The sequence below is a fragment of the Trachypithecus francoisi genome, unplaced genomic scaffold (genome assembly GCF_009764315.1).
Source record: "Trachypithecus francoisi isolate TF-2019V2 unplaced genomic scaffold, Tfra_2.0 Contig01579, whole genome shotgun sequence".
NCBI classification, from domain to species: domain Eukaryota; kingdom Metazoa; phylum Chordata; class Mammalia; order Primates; family Cercopithecidae; genus Trachypithecus; species Trachypithecus francoisi.
Window position 1 is genome coordinate 31519755 of NW_022681442.1, and position 17896 is coordinate 31537650.

Below are 17896 nucleotides of genomic sequence, written 5' to 3' on the forward strand. Positions count from 1 at the left end.
GGAGAGGGAGGTCCCTGAACAAGTTGAAAGGTTGGTTCCAAAGAACAGTAGGAGGGATTAGCCTTGATACTATTGATATTGGAAAGAGAATGAGTGTGGATACAGATACTTTTTTGGGAGTAGAGGTTGGAAGGTCAGGGTCTTACTGCCTTATGGCCTCTTATCCTGCAGTGGTAAGTGAGGTTAACTGAAATGGAAGAGGTGATGACCTCATAGATTTGAATAGTGTGCTGAAGACTTCTAAAAGCCATTGTGTGCAGTGGAAGATGTTGCTGACCCAAAACATACATTAAGAATCCAGGCCAGGTGGCTCATATCTGTGATACTGGGGGCTTTGGGAGGCCGAGGCAGGAGGATCGTTTGAGGCCAACCGTTTGAGACCAGTCTAGGCAACATAGTGAGACCCTGTCTCTACAATAAATAAATAAATAAATAAATAAATAAATAAATAAATAAATAAAAATTTTAAAAAGCTGGGTGTGGTAGTGTATGCCTGTAGTCCCAGCTACTTGGGAGGCTGAAGTAGCAGGATCGCTTGAGGCCCAGGAGGTCCAGGCTGCAGTGAGCCAAGTTTACACTATTGCACTTCAACCTGGGTGACAGAGCAAGACTTTTTCTCTAAAAAAAGAAAAGTATCCAGAGCAGAAATGAAAAACCTGTGAATTAGCAGTGGCAAATAGTGAACAGTAATATTAATTTTTTGTTGATAATTTAGTAGCTTGGATACAGGAACTGATAGAGCAGATGGTTGGATTAATCCAAGGTTAGGATTTTGCTGATGTAATAAGAGGATAAAAAGGTTGAAGATGTTAACAAAATAGTGATTTAAGTAATAGAAGTTGTAGCTAGAGTAAAATATTAAAATCTAAGATTTCAAATAGAGCAAGTCCAATTCTTTTTCTTTAATCAGTATTTCTGGGCCAGGCATGGTGGCACATGCCTGTAATCCCAGCTAATCTGGAGGCTGAGGCAGGAGAATCACTTGAACCAGGGAGGCGGAGGTTGCAGTGAGCCAAGATTGTGCCACTGCACTCCAGCCTGGGCGACAGAAAAAAAAATTGTGACTTCCAGTCTTCTGGCTAATGAATCAGATTCCGCAGATACACAGTGATAGCATTTGTTTAGGTTATATTTTTTAAAACTTTGAGGTAGCCCTGTCAACATAGCACGAAGCTCAGAAATAAACTGCTATCCAGGTAGCTTGAGTGTCACCTTGAGTGACAAACTGTAACAAGATTGTGTCTGTCATTGGGGCCTATTATATAATCACACTTGATTTGTGGCCTCTGTTGTCTTTTCTAGCTTAGAGTTGACTTGAATCTCTTGTTCATCTGAAAATGGTTAAAACCAGCTTTCTTCATCCTTTAGCCTTGGAGAAGGCTAAAGTTTGAGGGCTTTCACTATCTAAAAGAGCTAGTTATATGAGAAGGCTCTTGGCTTGGTCCATGGTATTTAGGAAGGAATGCTGTTTGGAGAAGAACCTTTTTGGAGCCTTTCATTTGCTTGTTGGTGAGGAGGAGACAACACAGATGTGTGAGGAATAAAGTTGGGCTATGGGGGAGGTATTTGGAGTGATAACAAAGGACACAATGTTTTTTAAACCTTCTTTGATGCTCCTTTCATCATTTCCTTTTTGGTAAAATGGGGGTAACAAAAATAGTCCTCACAGGACTGCTGTGAGGATTAAATGGGAAAATTATAAGCAGAGTAGCAAATATTATTATTAGTATTGCATTTAGGCTTAATTATTGTCCAAAGAAAATACCAGCATGATGCATGAGCAACTTTCAACTCCTTTAGTCATTTTCTGAAATATAACAATTAATGATAGTTTTTTTTTTTTTTTTTTGAAATCGAGGTCATATTATAAACTGTAGAACTCATTGTGACCAACAGCTATCCCAATTGAGGGTATCTGGCTGCTGCCAGTTAAGGCTTTAAGATGTCATACTGCCCTCAAATGGAACTTTCAGGCTGTCTATGGGTCCCTTTACTAGTTGGTTTCAGTGAGCTTTTTTCAAAGTTTTTCTGGGCTGTAAACGGATGGAAAAACATGAAATTCCAAGCAACCTAGTTCAAGGGCCTCCTTCCTTTAGGCAATGAAAGTTTGATGAATTGTCCTACTGTTTCTAAATATGTGGTTAATCATCCAAGAAAAATTGTTCTCTGGCCAGAGGCTGTATTTGTGTCTGGGGCTTGGGTTAGTATGGGTTAAAGATAGCCAAGACTATTCTTCTCAAGCACAGGCAACTAAGGTCTCTTACTGATAAATTTATATATACATTATACACATACAAACTTTATTTTTTATATATAACTGGATTTTATTTATAGGTAATCTTTATATCTTTTAACCCAATTTTTAACTTAAATGGAGATGTTTATTAATTAAAATTAGTTTCAGAGTTTCAGGGATTTTTGAGGAATTTTTTGTTTGGAGGTTGATATGTTACAGAAGAAAGATTATACCCACTGACTGATGTCTTTTATAGATCACTCCTACAGTGACAGCACAGAGATGGTGAAAATCATTGTGCACACTGTGCAGAGTCAGGACCGTGTGCTCAAGGAGCTGTTTGGTCATTTGAGGTAGGAAAATTGCTTCATTTCCTACTGAAGAACCAGGATACGTTTATCTTGTTCCTCTCAAAGTACAAATGCCCTCTTTGGTAAAGTATACTTACCCAGGAAGGATTCTGAAAGTACCTTGGGTAGCTTGGCCTTAGCTATCAGCATTTATGTGTCCTTTTGTATGCATTACTTTGGAGATCAGTCATTAAATCTGATGCTGATTGTGGTTCATTTCCTCAGCTGGGTTTTGGGAATATGGTATACATACAGTCTTGGGGAACATGTAAGTGTCTGACACTGATTTAATCTCTCCAGCAAGTTGTTGGGCTGTAAGCAGAAGATTATTGATCTACTCCCTAAGGTGGAAGTGGCCCTCAGTAACATCAAAGAAGCTGATAATACTGTCATGTTCATGCAGGGAAAAAGGCAGAAAGAAATATGGCATCTCCTTAAAATTGCCTGTGTAAGTAATTATTAATGAATTATTTAATGTGACACTGAGTTGCTCTTATTCCCTGCAAAGGGGATTTTTATCAGCATGAGGTGGGCCCTCTTGAACACGTTTTGCGCTGGCATGTATATATTTTGCACTGGCATGACGTCCATATTCCTTGCTTGGTGTCCAAACTAGCAGTTGAGATGCAGGATTTATTATCATCTCTCCTTTCCAATGTCTCTGTTGTTATACTCCTCTTTAGCCCTTGACCACTGTGGTATTCCAACCCAACTTGGGGACAGATGTACCTGACTAGATAATGAAACTGACTATCTATTCAACTGGGTTTTTTTTCTTTCTTCAACTAAAATGGTATAAGATGAATGGATACATTTGGTTTTAGTCAATGAAGAAAGGGGCGAAGGACAGTTTACTAACGGTGTGTAAAGGTGGGAATAGTTTTGCACTGAAATACTCTGGTTGTGCATATAAGTAGTAATGGAAATGTAAGTCTTAGGAATGTGGTAAGAAATTGTGTGAATCAACAGAGATGCTTGCCTGTAATCTTTTGATGATTTTTTTTCTTTTCTTTCAGACACAGAGTTCTGCCCGGTCCCTTGTAGGATCCAGCCTAGAAGGTGCAGTAACCCCTCAGACGTCAGTATGGCTGCCCCCGACTTCAGCAGAACATGATCATTCTCTGTCATGTGTGGTAACTCCTCCAGATGGGTGGGTTTACTTTGTAACAGTAGATAGCTGTGTATTCATAGCAGTGGTATAGGAATGAGGCAGTAGTTGTTAAGGTAGTCTTCTGTGCCTTCAGACCAGGGTTGAGTCCTGACTATCCCTTTGTGATAATCTTAGGCAACTTACTTGACTTTTTTGATGTTCATATTTCCTCACCTGTAAAACAGGAATGTCTCATAGAACTGTTGTGGAAATTTGATTAGACAATGTATATAAAGTGCTTGGGAAATAAATGTTCAGCAAATGTTGCTTATTATTAGCTCAGTCCAAGTTCTAAGTCCTTTCTTTTATTGGCTTATTACTTTCTTTTACTCAAACCTTATTCCTTCATTAACAGTTTATAAGAAAGTATGCTATCATTTTGCATTTATCATTTTGGGGATCCTTGATTACCTTTCTAATAAATTTTTGAGATCTATTTTATAACTTTGCATTTCTAAGATTAGACTTTTTTTAATGTTTTAAATCAGTTTTGCAAGTAAGAACTCAAATTCCAAGCCCTATATTTTATTAATTCCTACTCTTTTGCTAAAGCTGAATGACTATCCATTTCTGTTATTTTCTCAGCATAAGATGTGCCGTATCCAAAGCCAGTGGCTCTTTGCTAGCTTGTGTATTGTCGCTTTTCTCACAACTCATGGAGACCTCTACAGCACCAGCATTTCCTGGAAGCTCTGCCCATAATTAGTTTTGCAGAAGAGCAGCCATGTTACATCACTGCTCAGGAGGTCATGCAGTTGCACATTCTGTACTCTACTTTTATGAGAGAAAAGCACATGGCAGGAAGGCAAGCTGATATCAGGTATTTTATTTTTTTAAAGAAAGGAAGTTCCAGGGTATATATCTTGGGGTCATTATACATGTGGCCCAATGCAGTACACCTACAACTGTAGCATAGGCTATAATTAAATACATGGACTTTACAAAATATTCTAGTAACAGAGTTGAAGGAAGTAAAATGTAATACTTTACTTACTTTTTTGACTTGATTAAAGGCATTTAGGTTTTTTAGTGGATGCTAATGTTTGCAAATATCACCGCAATACAGGTAATTTCCAATTTGAGGTGTGGTTGTTTGCAAAAGTATATGTGACATATTTTCAATGTATTTTCTAGAAGAAACACATTATCTTTTATTTTGAGATGGAGTCTCGCTCTGTCGCCTAGGCTAGAGTGCAGTGGCACAGTCTTGGCTCATTGCAACCTCCGCCTCCCTGATTCAAGCAATTCTCCTGCCTCAGCTTCCCAAGTAGCTGGGATTACAGGCACGTGCCACCATACCTGGCTAATTTTTGTATTTTAGTAAAGACGGGGTTTCACCACGTTGGCCAGGCTCGTCTTGAACTCCTGATCTCAAGTAATCCACCTGCCTCGGCCTCCAAAAGTGCTGGGATTACAGGCATGAGCCACCATGTCCAGTCAGAATACACTGTATAAGAAAATTGATTTCAATTATTATGTACCTGTGGTACTTAACTACCAAGGATTGGGAACTGTTTGGCCACAATTTTTCCATCTGTTGGATAAGAGCTGAATCAGAATGTCATTCTAAGCTGATAGTGACTATCATCCATGACCTAAAACAGACTCTTGTTAGGGGACTGAAGTTGGCAAAGGGAGAAGATAGAGGCCATATAGAAGAGGAAAGCATGAAGGTAGAAACCACAATCAGGATTGCCTTCAAATATGAACTTCCAGGGATACTTCTTGGTTCTAGGTAGCTCCCCCACCACACTGTTCACTGTTTTCTTTTGCTGTCCTCAGGAATCAGCTTGCTTGTTTTATTTCATTGCTATCTGTAGTTTCAAATGAGTTTTTCACTTTCTGTGATCTCTACAGAATAGATTTTACTTTTCTCTCTTCTCCCCTATATTTGTGTCTGTGAAGTATGCATGCTGGTGTTTTTACTACTTTTAAGGAAAGAGAAGTATTTAGAAACAAAAAGATATTTCATCTGTCTTTGCCACAAGGATTTTTTCCTCCCTAGTTACATTTTCAGGGGAAAAACAAGTTGTACGTTAAGTGCCTCTTACGTTTCAAAGGAAAGTCAGATTGGAGTTATAGTGGACTTCTTATCCTTAGAGGTAGGTAGAGGTAGAGGCAGAAGCTTGTTTTAAACAGGACTCTGCCTCTGTAGGGAGGGATGAGGAAACTAAAGACTACAGGAGTCAACTGCACTGGGGTACTGGGTTACAGGAAGGGTAGTGATTGTGCTAACCTAGAAGACTAGAAAGTAGAGGAAATTCATATGCCCTTTTGCTGAATTTGAAAAGGCTTTGTTCTTTCATCTCACAGGGATACTTCAGCACAAATGATAGAAGAAAATTTGAACTGCCTTGGCCATTTAAGCACTATTATTCATGAGGCAAATGAGGAACAGGGCAATAGTATGATGGTAAGTTTTGTGTGGATATGGGTGCCTGCTTTGGCTATGTTGGGTGCAAAAGGTTTAACTTTCCATGCTAGCCTATCTGGCATTTGGGATGCATATGGGAAACAGAAGAACTCAAGAGGAAAGAGCATTTGGGGAATATCCTCAACCTTAAATCCTTATCTGCTGTTACTCAGGGATATACTAGGATTATGTCATCAGTTATCTTCAATAATAGCATTTTTGGTCAAATTAAATGAGTGGTAAGCTTTCTTAACAATGTGACCATTGAAATTGAATGGTTTGTTCTGTACCTTTTTGCTTCAGCAATCCATTTTCTTCATTAAGATGGGACTTGTACTTTAATTCAGATATGGTACCTCCTGAATAGAAAATAAATTATGTTTATATAGCTGTAAAAATAAAAGTGTGTGTTAAGATTTGGTTACTATAAACTACTGATTTGTTAAAACTTGGGGAAATTACAATAAAATGTTTACTGCATCAACTTTTGCTGCATTTAGTCTTAATGTCAGTTCTGTATATTTCCTCTTTCATTAAGAAAAATAGCAGCGGCCAGGCATGGTGGCTCACGCCTGTAATCCTAGCACTTTGGGAGGCCAAGGCAGATGGATTGCTTGAGACCAGGAGTTTGAGACCAGCCTGGCCAACATGCGAAACCCTGTCTTTACAAAAAATATAAAAATTGGCTGGGTGTGGTGGCACACACCTGTGGTCCCAGCTACTTGGGAGGCTGAGGCAGGAGGATCGCTTGAGTGCAAGAGTTTCAGGCTGCAGTGAGCCGTAATCCTGCCACTGCACTCCAGCCTGGGTGACGAGTGAGACCCTGTCTCAAAAAAAGAAAAAAAAAGAGGATGATAATGGCGGCCAGCCATAGTGACATGTACCTGTAGTCCGAGTTACTAGGGAGGCTGAGGCAGAAGGATTGCATGAGCCCAGGAGTTCAAGGCTGCAGTGCATTATGAAGAGCCACTGCACTCCAGCTTGGCAACGTAGCAAGATCCTGCTCTCTTAAAAAAAAAAAAAAAAAGAAAAAGAAAAGGGAAGAATAATTGTTTGCTTCAAATATTTATGAAAAAAACTCTGAAATTTTTAAAATCAGGAAATAAGGTAAATGAAATGATTTTTCAACTTTTGATTATAAAATGTCCAAACAGACAGAAAACTTGCAAAAACGAACACCCATATACTTATTACTTATAGTCAACATCTAATTATAACTTTTTCATGCCTGGTTTTAGAATCTTGATTGGAGTTGGTTAACAGAATGAGTTATCACTTGTTCACTGTCCCCAAACCTATGGAAGTTGTTGCTATACATGTTGGAAATGTGTGTTTCCCCCATGAAACCATTCTTCAGACATCAGTCAATGGAAGAAATGGCTATGAACAGAAACTACATTTCTACTATGATCAGAAGAACATGATTTTACAAGTATAACATTTTTGAGTAATTTAAGCCTCTAAACTGACAGAAATTTATAAAAAGTCAATGTACTTGTTTGAATATTTGTTTTAATACCACAGCTGTTTAGGAGCATCATCATGACACATTTGTGCCTTCAATCTTGGTAAAACATTACTTACTTAACTGATTTAAAATGCCTTCTATGTATTAGTTTCCACTTTTAACTGTTGGGCATAAGGCCAGATGTAGTTTTGTATACAGAGAAGAAAACCTCAACTAATAGGCATTTTAAGTAAAAGTTGTCTATGTTTTTTCTAAAAAGGCTGCTCACAAGTTTTATTTCTTGAATAAATTCTACCTCCTTGTGTTGCACTGAACAGGTGCTCTTCCTGGCATCATAAGGAGTTGGTGTAATCATTTTAAATTCTACTAAAAATTTAACAGTATTCCCTTCTTACTGAAGGGATTGTGTATCTATGCTTCTAATATTAGTTGGCTTTCATAAATCATGTTATGTGTATATGTATTTAAGATGTACATTTAATAGTGTCAAAGATGCCTGTTAATTTATAATGTATTTGAAAATTACATGTTTTTTCATTTGTAAAAATGAGTCATTTGTTTAAACAATCTTTCATGTCTTGTCACACAAATTTATAAGGGTCTGCAATCCTTTATCTGTAATTGTAATTCCAAAATCCAAAAAGCTCTGAAAACAAGGTTTCCATAAGCTTGGTGACAAAACTCGTTTGCTTGCAATCTAATCTGAACTGACCTTGAATCTTTTTATCCCATTTAGTGTGACTATTCCTTTATTTTGCTGCTTGATGATGAGAGGGAGGGCTGCTGCCACAGACTCTGATGAGGGCTGGTTAACGTAGTATGGTATATGCACAAAATTACTTTTCTAACATCTAAAATTTCTTAATTCTGAAACATCTTGCCCCAAGGGTTTCAGATAAAGGACTGTGGACCTCTATCATCTGTTAAGTAATTTAGAAGATATTATTTGTCTTAAAAAATGTAAAATGCTTTTATATTCTAACAGTTTTTCACTTTGTGTATTAAATGGTTTTTAAATTACTTTTTTGATCTCTATTCATTATAAAAATCAGATTATAATAAAACAGTTGAATATGGCTTAGGAAAATATGAAGGTTCCATGAAGTGGAATTAAGAGCACAGGATACATGTACTTTCCTTAGGGGTACCAGGACGTATGGTAAAAGTAGTATTGGACAACTTCTTTAATAGTGTTTTCCTCTTGAGATGTCCTATCACCACTATCTACATCTAAAAAGCATGCTCGTATCTTGCCCTATAAACTGATGTCACAGTCCCACCATCCCCATTCTTGCTAAAGTGGTATCATTTTCCTAGTCAACCAAATTTTTTAGTCATCACATACCACTATTCGTCATCTGTTATAATAGGCAGTCTCTATCTTGTTTCCCTACTTTTAGAAGATTTTAATAATAAACATTTATTGGGTACCTATTACTTGGAGGGTATTAAGCTAGATGGCAAGATCAGAAACAACATAGGTAGTACAGTAAAAGTGCTTATCTGGGAGTCCGAACATTACAAGTCATCCAAGCATTGCAGTTATTGTTAAGGATCATTTTTCAGTGGTCATGCATTTCCTAAATATTTTAACAATTGGTGAAAGATTTGCTATAGGGTGGGAGCTGCTGCTGGTGTGTGGCTGGGGTTGTCAGGGCAGCCTGACCTATATAATTTGGGCAGATGGTGTGAGTCAGAACAGACTATTATAGTGGGATCCCCAAACTTGCTTTTGATGCATGAGTTGGACCACTATTTTTTGGTGGGTAACAACTTTTCAGAGGGGAATGGCAGTTGTGAATTGTATACATTTCATTCTTTAAGCAATATTATGAAAAACTTAAGAGAATGTCTACAGAAAACAGGGTATGGAGCAAGTTATTTTCCATTCTTTTTGCTTTTTGGAAGTTGAAATACCCAAGCTCTGCAAATATCATTTATTAGGAACAGATAAGGTCCCAGACATTCCTAGATAATAAAAATCAAATGAATGATACAGGTAAGTGTATTTATTGAAGGGTGTGGGTAGAGTGGTCTGGGAAGGCTTCCTTTAATGAAGACAAATTGATTCTATTTACCTCTTCTCACTTCCACTACTAAAGTAACCCTTGGCCTGCAGTTTCCTAACCACTTGACTCTTGCCAACAGTCTGTCTCCACTTTCAGCCTTTTATAGATTAATTGACCCTAAAGCACTGTTTTCCCATACTTCCCTACCCAAGAGGGCAGGAGTCCTCAAGCCCTGGGCCGCGGACCGGTACCAGACAGTGGCCTGTTAGGAACCCAGCCCCATAGCAGGAGGTGAGCGGCGGGCAAGTGAGCATTATCGCCTTGAGCTCGGCCTTCTGTCAGATTAGCCAGTGGCATCAGATTCTCATAGGCACGTGAACCCTATTGTGAACTGCACAGGTGAGGGTTGCGGGCTCCCTGTGAGAATGCCTGATGATCCGAGGTGGAACAGTTTCATCCCGCAACCCACACACACCCCCACACCCCGTCCGTCTTTACGGGGACTGTAAAGGTCTTTTCTTTATAACCCTAGTCCACCTTGTCCAGTTATAGTTCCACCTCTAGCCTTTAAAGGCTTAAACCATGAATGCCCTTAATTTCTCTTGTATTCATCTGTCTCCCACCTATACCTTTTTCCTTCCCTTTTTTATTTTTGGCAATAGGTGCACATGGTTTAGAATTTAAAACGAACAGAGTATGTAGTGACGCCTACCATAGCACTCCTTTCCATCACACAAGCCTTCAAGGAAACTGAAGTACTTACTTTTGTCTCCCTGGAGAATTCCCTCTGCCTCCCGCCCCATGTGCTTAGCAATTCTGTTCCTGTTGTCTGGATGGCCTTCATAAAGCCCTCACTGGACCAGCATTCTGGCACATAATAGGAACATTTAAAAAACGAGAGAATGATGCAGTTATACCTAATGTCTTCCTCTTCTGAACTTTGACAGCACTTTATTTGCAACAAGTTTAGTTGATCCTGAAGTGCAGGATCTGTGCTGGAAGTACGTGCGTGTTACACAGTGGGGCTCCGCATACACTGCAAAAGGACAAATAAACCAAACAGCTACCGCTTGAGAGTGACCGAGTGGGTGCTCTGCACAAGAACAAACCAACCAGTCCCTTGTCCGAAAGGCCCTCTCCTTTTCTCTGCTTCGCTGCTCACTCCAGATCCTCGGTTGTCCTCTTCCGGAGCAGTTAACCAGCAGTGTAGCGAAAAACAGCGACTTGCTTCCAAAAAAGCCTCCGCGGCCCGCGGCTAGGGGAATTTTGTCCCATGCGCTTCCCGTCTCACTAGTCGCGGGCCGGGGCTACGCCTTGTGCGTCCCCGCGCAGCCGCAGTACTGGGCGAGTAGGCGGGGCCGGCTGTTGGCGGCGGTTGGCTTGGCCCGGGAGTCGGCTGCACGTGCGGGCGGGGGCAATGCGTCACTGATCGGTGAGGCGAGGCCAAGGGGTCGGCTTTCCTCGCGAGCCTGCGGCTGGGCTCGTTCTCAGTGCCTTCCACCCGGGAGCGACCCTTGGGAGAGAGGGTGTCAGGAAGCTCACCGAGCAGGGGCGGCCCACTGGCCTCCAGGGGCGGAGGAGTTGGCAAGGGGTCAGCGGGCTCCGCCAGAAGGGAAGAATGAGGGGACTGGGGCACTGGACTCCGCGGCTCAGCCTGCGAGAGAGCGCCAAGCTTCCGAAGGGAGAGGGTGGAAACTGGAGGGGGTGGACCTGTCACTCACGGGACTGAGGGTGCTTTTCTCCCGCTCCCAGGAGGAACGAGGATGAATATGACTCAAGCCCGGGTCCTGGTGGCTGCAGTGGTGGGATTGGTGGTTGTCCTGCTCTACGCCTCCATCCACAAGATTGAGGAGGGCCACCTGGCTGTGTACTACAGGTGAGCGGCTTGTACCGTCAGTCAGGGCTCTAGAGAACATTAAAAGGGTACTCCAGAGTGGAGTCTGGGAAGTTGTTCCCTCTGCAGCGTTCGGGGGCGCATGTCCCATCTCTAGGGAAAGCACGGGGGTCGAAGCGGGCTTTTGCGGATCACCGTCCAGATGTTGGACAGTTTTAGTGCTATGTTCGTTTTGTTGCAGAGATTAAGTCTCCCTACGGTTATTCCTATACACAGCAAACTCAGATTATTTGTGGAAAAATGAAGAAGGAAGAAAGAAAATAGTCATTCTACCTCTAACTGAAGAGATGGATAAATTATAGTTCGTCCAACTGTGCAGACTTTAGTTTGCCGCTGTAGACTATGCTGTATAGAAAATTTGGTTCTGTTTATGATTGTTTCTTAGACTTTTTCATGTAAAAGCTTCCAGTGTCTGGTTACGTCTTGTAACACCATGATGACCATGATAGTGGTTATATCCCTGGACATCCAGGGACATAAGCATAACACTGATGGGCCATTCTCCTCCCCCCTTACTGTTTCTTTTCAACTTGGGGACAGGAGTGGTGTGGGAGCTGTTGCTTTCTTGTTGGGCTCTCATAGCTTTTCCTTCAGCCTAATTACCACAAGTTCCTTTTGATGTAGACTAGTAAGAGAGAGGCCAGTTTGTGAAGAAATTGGGATAATGGTGTATTTAAAAAGAGGGTCAACTTTTTGCTTGCTTCCACTATCCCTCAAAACTGATATTTCTACTTTCGGATCCATCCTGAATCCTAGAGAAAGAACCATGTTAATGGTATATCTTAGCAGATGGAGCGCTAGCATAAGAAATTACAGATTAGTCCAGATTTCCTTCCAGTTTAGCATTGTCTTTCTGGCAGTAAAACCAGAGAAAGGACATTTCAAGGAATGACTCAATTAGTGATGAACCTCAAACAGTTCATCTTTTCTTGTTGTTATGACTTAGCAAACGTGTTTATATTTTCAAGAGAGGAAGCTAAGTTCTATGAATTTACAAGGTGCAAAATAGGACTTCTTTGTTTTATTTGCTCTCCAAATGCCTCCTTTTTATAATTTCCAGGGCTTGCTTTCATAGTTTTCACATTCCAGGATTTGGTGAACAAGCCCTTAACCTATGTGTTTATATAGTCTTATCACTCTTCATCCTTTCATGCTAATTTTTTTTGTTTTTATATAGAAATTTTATGTTCCTAGTATTTTAATTACCTTGCAGATAGATTGAAAGAACTATAAGCCTCAGAAATTTTCTCTTTACTTCAAAGTTTACATTGTCTTTTTTCAACCTGGTGATTAAATGTATTATATATTTTGATTTGGCTCTTGTTATGTACAGTTAATGTACCTCTACTGAAAGCCATTAAAATTTTTTAAACAAATATTTCTCAGAAGGTTAAAGACTGAGGAGAATCCTTTGAACCTGAGAGCAGTGCTGGAGACCCAGAGGTACGGTTGGTTGAGCTTATGAAACAAGGTGTAACATTGGCAGTTTAATTTGATCTTTTTGCCTTTTTAGGCGTGGAGGTATTTTAAGCAGTTGTTCATTATGAGTAATTCATATTAGTGAGGCTTTAGTAGGTCAGCAGCATGAGCAAGAGTGAATATTTATTATAGCATTTTAGATTTAGAGAGATAATTTTTCTTTTTATAATTTTGTCAAATTGAAACATCTTTTTGCAGGGGAGGAGCTTTACTAACTAGCCCCAGTGGACCAGGCTATCATATCATGTTGCCTTTCATTACTACATTCAGATCTGTGCAGGTGAGTGATTCCTAGGGAAGCCCCCATACCAGATAGACAGGTGTGACAGGAGTTACCACACTTCTGGGTGGAGATAGATTTCCTTATTGCTTAAGCAGATGGTGGTATTTACTTAAATGCAGGAGTTAATGTTCAGAGTACAGTTGTTACAACACAAGTTACTATGTTAAACCACCTCACTTACTTGAAATGAATTAAAGGTATGAACCAGGTAGCTTGGAAGGACTGACTTCTACCATCTATATCGTGGTATGTAGGAAATTTTTTGTTGCTGCTATCACAATAAAAGTAAGAATTAGGAACACAACTAGACATACAAACCAGTGATTTGATTATGTGGTTTAGAACAGTGTTTGGTTTCCACAGAGGCAGGCTCCTGGGCTACTGTTAACATGGAGGATCAAAATTTTTATACACAGCTTTTCTGCCTCATGTTTTTTTGCCTGGTATATTAAGCACAATTTTATGTGGAACCTTAATGAATGTTATATTTTGATGGCATCCCAGGATATTTGAAATAAGTGTCTGATCGTTGAAAAGTGTCTTGGCCATGGGAGACAATAAAATAAGCATCTTTCAATGTAACAAGATGACAAAACCAGGATTAGACTGTGACCACTTTTGCAAGCCCAATGTGATCATAAATCTTTGGATTCAGAAGTTTGTCTGCCATCTGCTGCTAATTTTTCAGGATTCAGGAAAATTCTATGTTATTTAATCTTGTAATCTTATGTCTAGGCTTCCTGCTAAGTGAGAGTTTAATTATAAATTCTTAAATCCCCCAGGTTTTCTTCCTGTCCCGTTTTAGATGGCTTAGGGAAAAAATTGTGTCTATTGAAGTGAAATGTATGCTTCCCCTAGTCAGACTGATTTCCTTATGTTGTTGCATATTTATTTTACCCATTCTTTCCTTGGTTCATGCCATCACTTCTTTATCTACCATCTCACTCTCCATTCCTTCTCTCCTGTCTAAATCTTGCCAGGCTTTTGAAGGCTTGTCCCAGATTCTTCCTCTTCTGATCTATAGCTCTTAAAATCTGTATTGTAAATTTTGGCCCTTTGCCTTATTTTCTTTAATATTGTTGTCTTGCATTGTTTGCTAAGTTTTTTTGTGTGTTTTCTTTCCAGAAAGGCTCCAGTTTTCTTAAAGACAGGAGTTGTAACACATTTGTATTTCTGGCTATTTATGGTGGAAGTTGTTAAATTGAGCTGATTTCTCAGGAAGCAATGTGGTGTGGTGAACATGGGGACCTGGCATTGCCACCAGTTGGTGGCATGACTTTGGAAAAATTGGTTAACTATTGTAGACTTCAGTTAGTCTTCTGTGAAAGGAGAAGTTTTAATTACGTGACTTCATAAGTAGCCCAAACAATCTATAATAATGTTAGCAATGGTAGCATTAGACCCTTACAAATCAAGACTCTAAGGCCGGACACAATGGCTCAAGCCTGTAATGCCAGCACTTTGGGAGGCTGAAGTAGGTGGATTGCTTGAGCCTAGGAGTTTGAGACCGGCCTGGACAACATGGGGAAACTCCATCTCTTAAAAAAAAAAAATCAAGACTCTAACAAATAGATTTTGTTCAAAACCAGGTAGATCTGTCTCTGCTTTAATGCTTAGTATGTTAAGTCATACTGATGCAAAAATATAAATAAAGGAGATATAGATAATAGTAAACAGATTTGAGAGTTTAATTGTTTATATATATAACAAATATATAGTGTGTGTATATATTAGTAATAAACTATCATAAGAGATGTAAATGAAATTAGTACAGACTTCAGTGTAAACTAAAATACTTTGCATCTACAAAAAAGTTTTACATGCTAGAGCCAGCCAGTGTGACTAAATAGGAATGTTCTTTATGTGTAAAACAGTAACATTCTAGGAAATAATTATATTAATAAAACCATATTTAAAAAGTGTTCTTGGCTGGGCGTGGCGGCTCCTGCCTGTAATCCCAGCACTTTGGGAGGCCGAAGCAGGCAGATCACTTGAGGTCAGGAGTTCAAGACCAGCCTGACCAACCTGGTCAAACTCCGTCTCTACGAAAATACAGAAATTAGCTGGGTGTGGTGGTGCGTGCCTGTAATCCCAGCTGCTTAGGAGGCTGAGGCAGGAGAATTGCTTGAACCTGGGAGACTGAGGTTGCGGTGAGCCGTGATCGCACCCTTGCACTCCAGCCTGGGCGACAGAGCAAGACTCCATCTCAAAAAAAAAAAAAAAAAGTATTCATAGGAGAGTAAGACATAAATTTATTTTTAGGAATTTTTGGAACATATTAGAAGACATAGTTCAAATAAATGGTTTAACAAACTTGGCAATTGAAAGGAATGTATATAAATGTGAAATTCCATATATGATGTAAGAAGAAAAAGCAATAGAGAAATTATATGAAAACCTTCAGCCTTCGTAAAGTAGTCATAGATTCACTTTTTAAATAAATGTTCTGTCATACTGGGAAAGTAATTTTTAAGAGGACATAAAAGAAATATAAAAGTACATAAAGATAGGATGTTAAACAGGAGATTTAATGTTTGAACTCTTTTCTAGTTCTTCTCAGTTTGAAAATTGGCTAGAGAATATCCTTTTGGTTTAAATAGGAATGTGTATGTAAAGTTGGTGTGGAATATGGAAACTGAATGTTTTAAAGGAAATAAATAGAATTTGTCTCTTCATCAATCCCCCTAACTTTACCTAGAGTTACTGCCAATGTTAACTATCATTCTAATCTCTCAACCTAAGAGTTATTTTTTATTCTTTCCCCCCCCTGAAATTTTATATCAACCAAGTATCAGATTCCTCCTCTATTATGTCTGGATTGACAGCTTTCATTTCATGGCCTTTACTCAATTAATCTAAATTAATTAATTATTTAGCCTCCCAGCTGGTTTTCTTACCTCCATATAAGATGGAGAATGAGAACTACGTCACATATGAGAAAAGGAATTAAGTAAACATATTTTTGAATGGTTCGTTTTGTGACTGTATATAAGGTGAACTAGAGAGAGCCCAAACTCTCCAGCCAACATTCAGGGCCCTCTATCTAATATCACCGTGGTCTCTTGTCAGAATTTCATCTCTCATCCAAATTGCCCCTTCTGCTCCAGGCAAGCCTATCTACTTTGGTTCGCCTATACATGTATTGTCTTCTTCAACTGTGTGTATTTCAGTAGGATATTTATTGAGCTTAAGACGTTCCTCTGCTTCATCTGTTCTTATTTCTCCCACTCTAGACCTGGCTTATAAATCCTTCACCTCAGAGAGCTTTTCACACTACTGTTTTTTTAACTTTCTGTAATTTACCACTTAACAGTTCAGTTTATAATCTGTGTTTTTGGTTTTGTTTTTGTTTTGGTTTTTTTGTACGTGTTGATGGATTGCGTTGTACTGGATTGTGAACTCTTTGGAAACGGGGACTGTGCTTCCTCTTTCCTTTGCTTTGTGCTTGATAAGATGCAGTGTGTCTAGAATGTGCTCATTAGGTGCTGACCTATTTGAGGCCTTAGAGTACAGCAGGAAGTTGTTCATTCTGGATCTGAACAAAGGTGTGACATGGGCAAAGCAATTAAGTACCAGATTGTTGGTTCACCAGGAGGAAGCAGTACTGGTGGTGGCACTTCTATTAAAAAGGAAACTGAATAAGACATATGAGAGATCACTAGGTACTAAACTAAAATGTTGACCACAGCTTTAGAGAAGAAAGGTTGCTGTTGGGTTCAAGGGCAGCTTTGAGTCTTAGAGTACTTGTATGCATATAATCTCTTTTATCTTCAATATAAATAGTAGTATTAGCAGTGGAATCAAAGTTCAGAGCACAAGTCCTAGCCAGAGTATCTATGTGAGCAAGCTGTGTTGTTTACGATCCCTGGCCAGCTCCAGGCAGATAAGGGACTCTGGAAAAGTTTTCTGCTTAGTAGCAGATTGAACATTGAACCTTTCCCAGTGCATCTTGATTCAAACATTCGCTGTAGGCTGGACACAGTGGCTCACTCCTGTAATCCCAGCAGTTTGGGAGGCCAAGGTGGGTGGATCATATGAGGCCAGGAATTCGAGACCAGCCTGACCAACATGGTGAAACCTCGTCTTTACTAAAAATAAAAAAATTAGCTGAGCGTGATGGTGCATGCCTGTAATTCCAGCTACTTGGGAGGCTGAGGCACGAGAATCGCTTGAACCCAGGAGGCAGAGGTTGCAATGAGCCAAGATTGCACCATTGCACTCCAGTCTGGGTGACAAAGCAAGACTCTGTCTCAAAAAAAAAAAAGAAAAAAAAAATTGTTGTAAAATATTTTCTGTCTCAAGTCTTTCATTTCTACTAGAATACAAAAAGAAATGACTATTCTGAGAGCTAATCTTTGGGAACTGAAATTGTGATGGAGCTCTGCTGTACTTACTGTCAGCAGCTCTCCAGAGATTTGCCTCTGGCACCAGTAGTTTTCTGACAATGTGTGTCTTGAGTGTTGATGAGATATCTTTTCCTCCCTAGACGACACTACAAACTGATGAAGTTAAAAATGTGCCTTGTGGAACAAGGTAAGCTTTCTCTTTGCCTACCAGCCTCCCTTTAGTTCAGATGGAGTTTCTGTTCCTACACCTATGATCACTTAGACATCT

At 39.6% G+C, this 17896-nt stretch overlaps 2 protein-coding genes and 1 long non-coding RNA gene across 11 annotated transcripts in view; 2 read left to right on the forward strand and 1 right to left on the reverse strand.

Annotated features, from left to right (window-relative positions):
- The window catches only part of CHUK (component of inhibitor of nuclear factor kappa B kinase complex), a 44641-nt gene extending 36003 nt beyond the window's left edge, over nucleotides 1-8638 (forward strand). The window contains exons 17-21 of one of the 3 annotated variants that reach the window (XM_033185835.1): nucleotides 2493-2589; nucleotides 2887-3034; nucleotides 3603-3736; nucleotides 6050-6149; nucleotides 7388-8638. In XM_033185835.1, the coding sequence (XP_033041726.1) occupies nucleotides 2493-2589; nucleotides 2887-3034; nucleotides 3603-3736; nucleotides 6050-6149; nucleotides 7388-7417 (509 nt within the window). In that variant the 3' untranslated portion in view covers nucleotides 7418-8638. Of the gene's footprint in view, nucleotides 1-2492; nucleotides 2590-2886; nucleotides 3035-3602; nucleotides 4557-6049; nucleotides 6150-7387 lie in introns of those variants that run through there. The other 2 variants (XM_033185846.1, XR_004431165.1) reach the window with 2 other exon arrangements.
- LOC117068617 lies at nucleotides 4550-10928 on the reverse strand. Its single transcript, XR_004431190.1, has 2 exons — nucleotides 10544-10928; nucleotides 4550-6508 (listed from the first exon to the last, which is right to left on the reverse strand). It is a non-coding gene; the product is annotated as an uncharacterized LOC117068617 (long non-coding RNA).
- Nucleotides 10929-10948: 20 nt separating this feature from the next.
- The window catches only part of ERLIN1 (ER lipid raft associated 1), a 54811-nt gene continuing 47863 nt past the window's right edge, over nucleotides 10949-17896 (forward strand). For 5 of the 7 annotated variants that reach the window (XR_004431182.1, XM_033185975.1, XM_033185999.1 and 2 more), the window contains exons 1-4: nucleotides 10949-11058; nucleotides 11379-11502; nucleotides 13198-13279; nucleotides 17769-17815. Coding sequence is in view for 5 of the 7 variants with exons in the window: in XM_033185975.1 (XP_033041866.1) it covers nucleotides 11390-11502; nucleotides 13198-13279; nucleotides 17769-17815 (242 nt within the window). In the remaining 2 variants the exon portion in view is untranslated. Of the gene's footprint in view, nucleotides 11218-11378; nucleotides 11503-13197; nucleotides 13280-17768; nucleotides 17816-17896 lie in introns of all 7 variants that reach the window. The other 2 variants (XM_033185968.1, XM_033186008.1) reach the window with 2 other exon arrangements.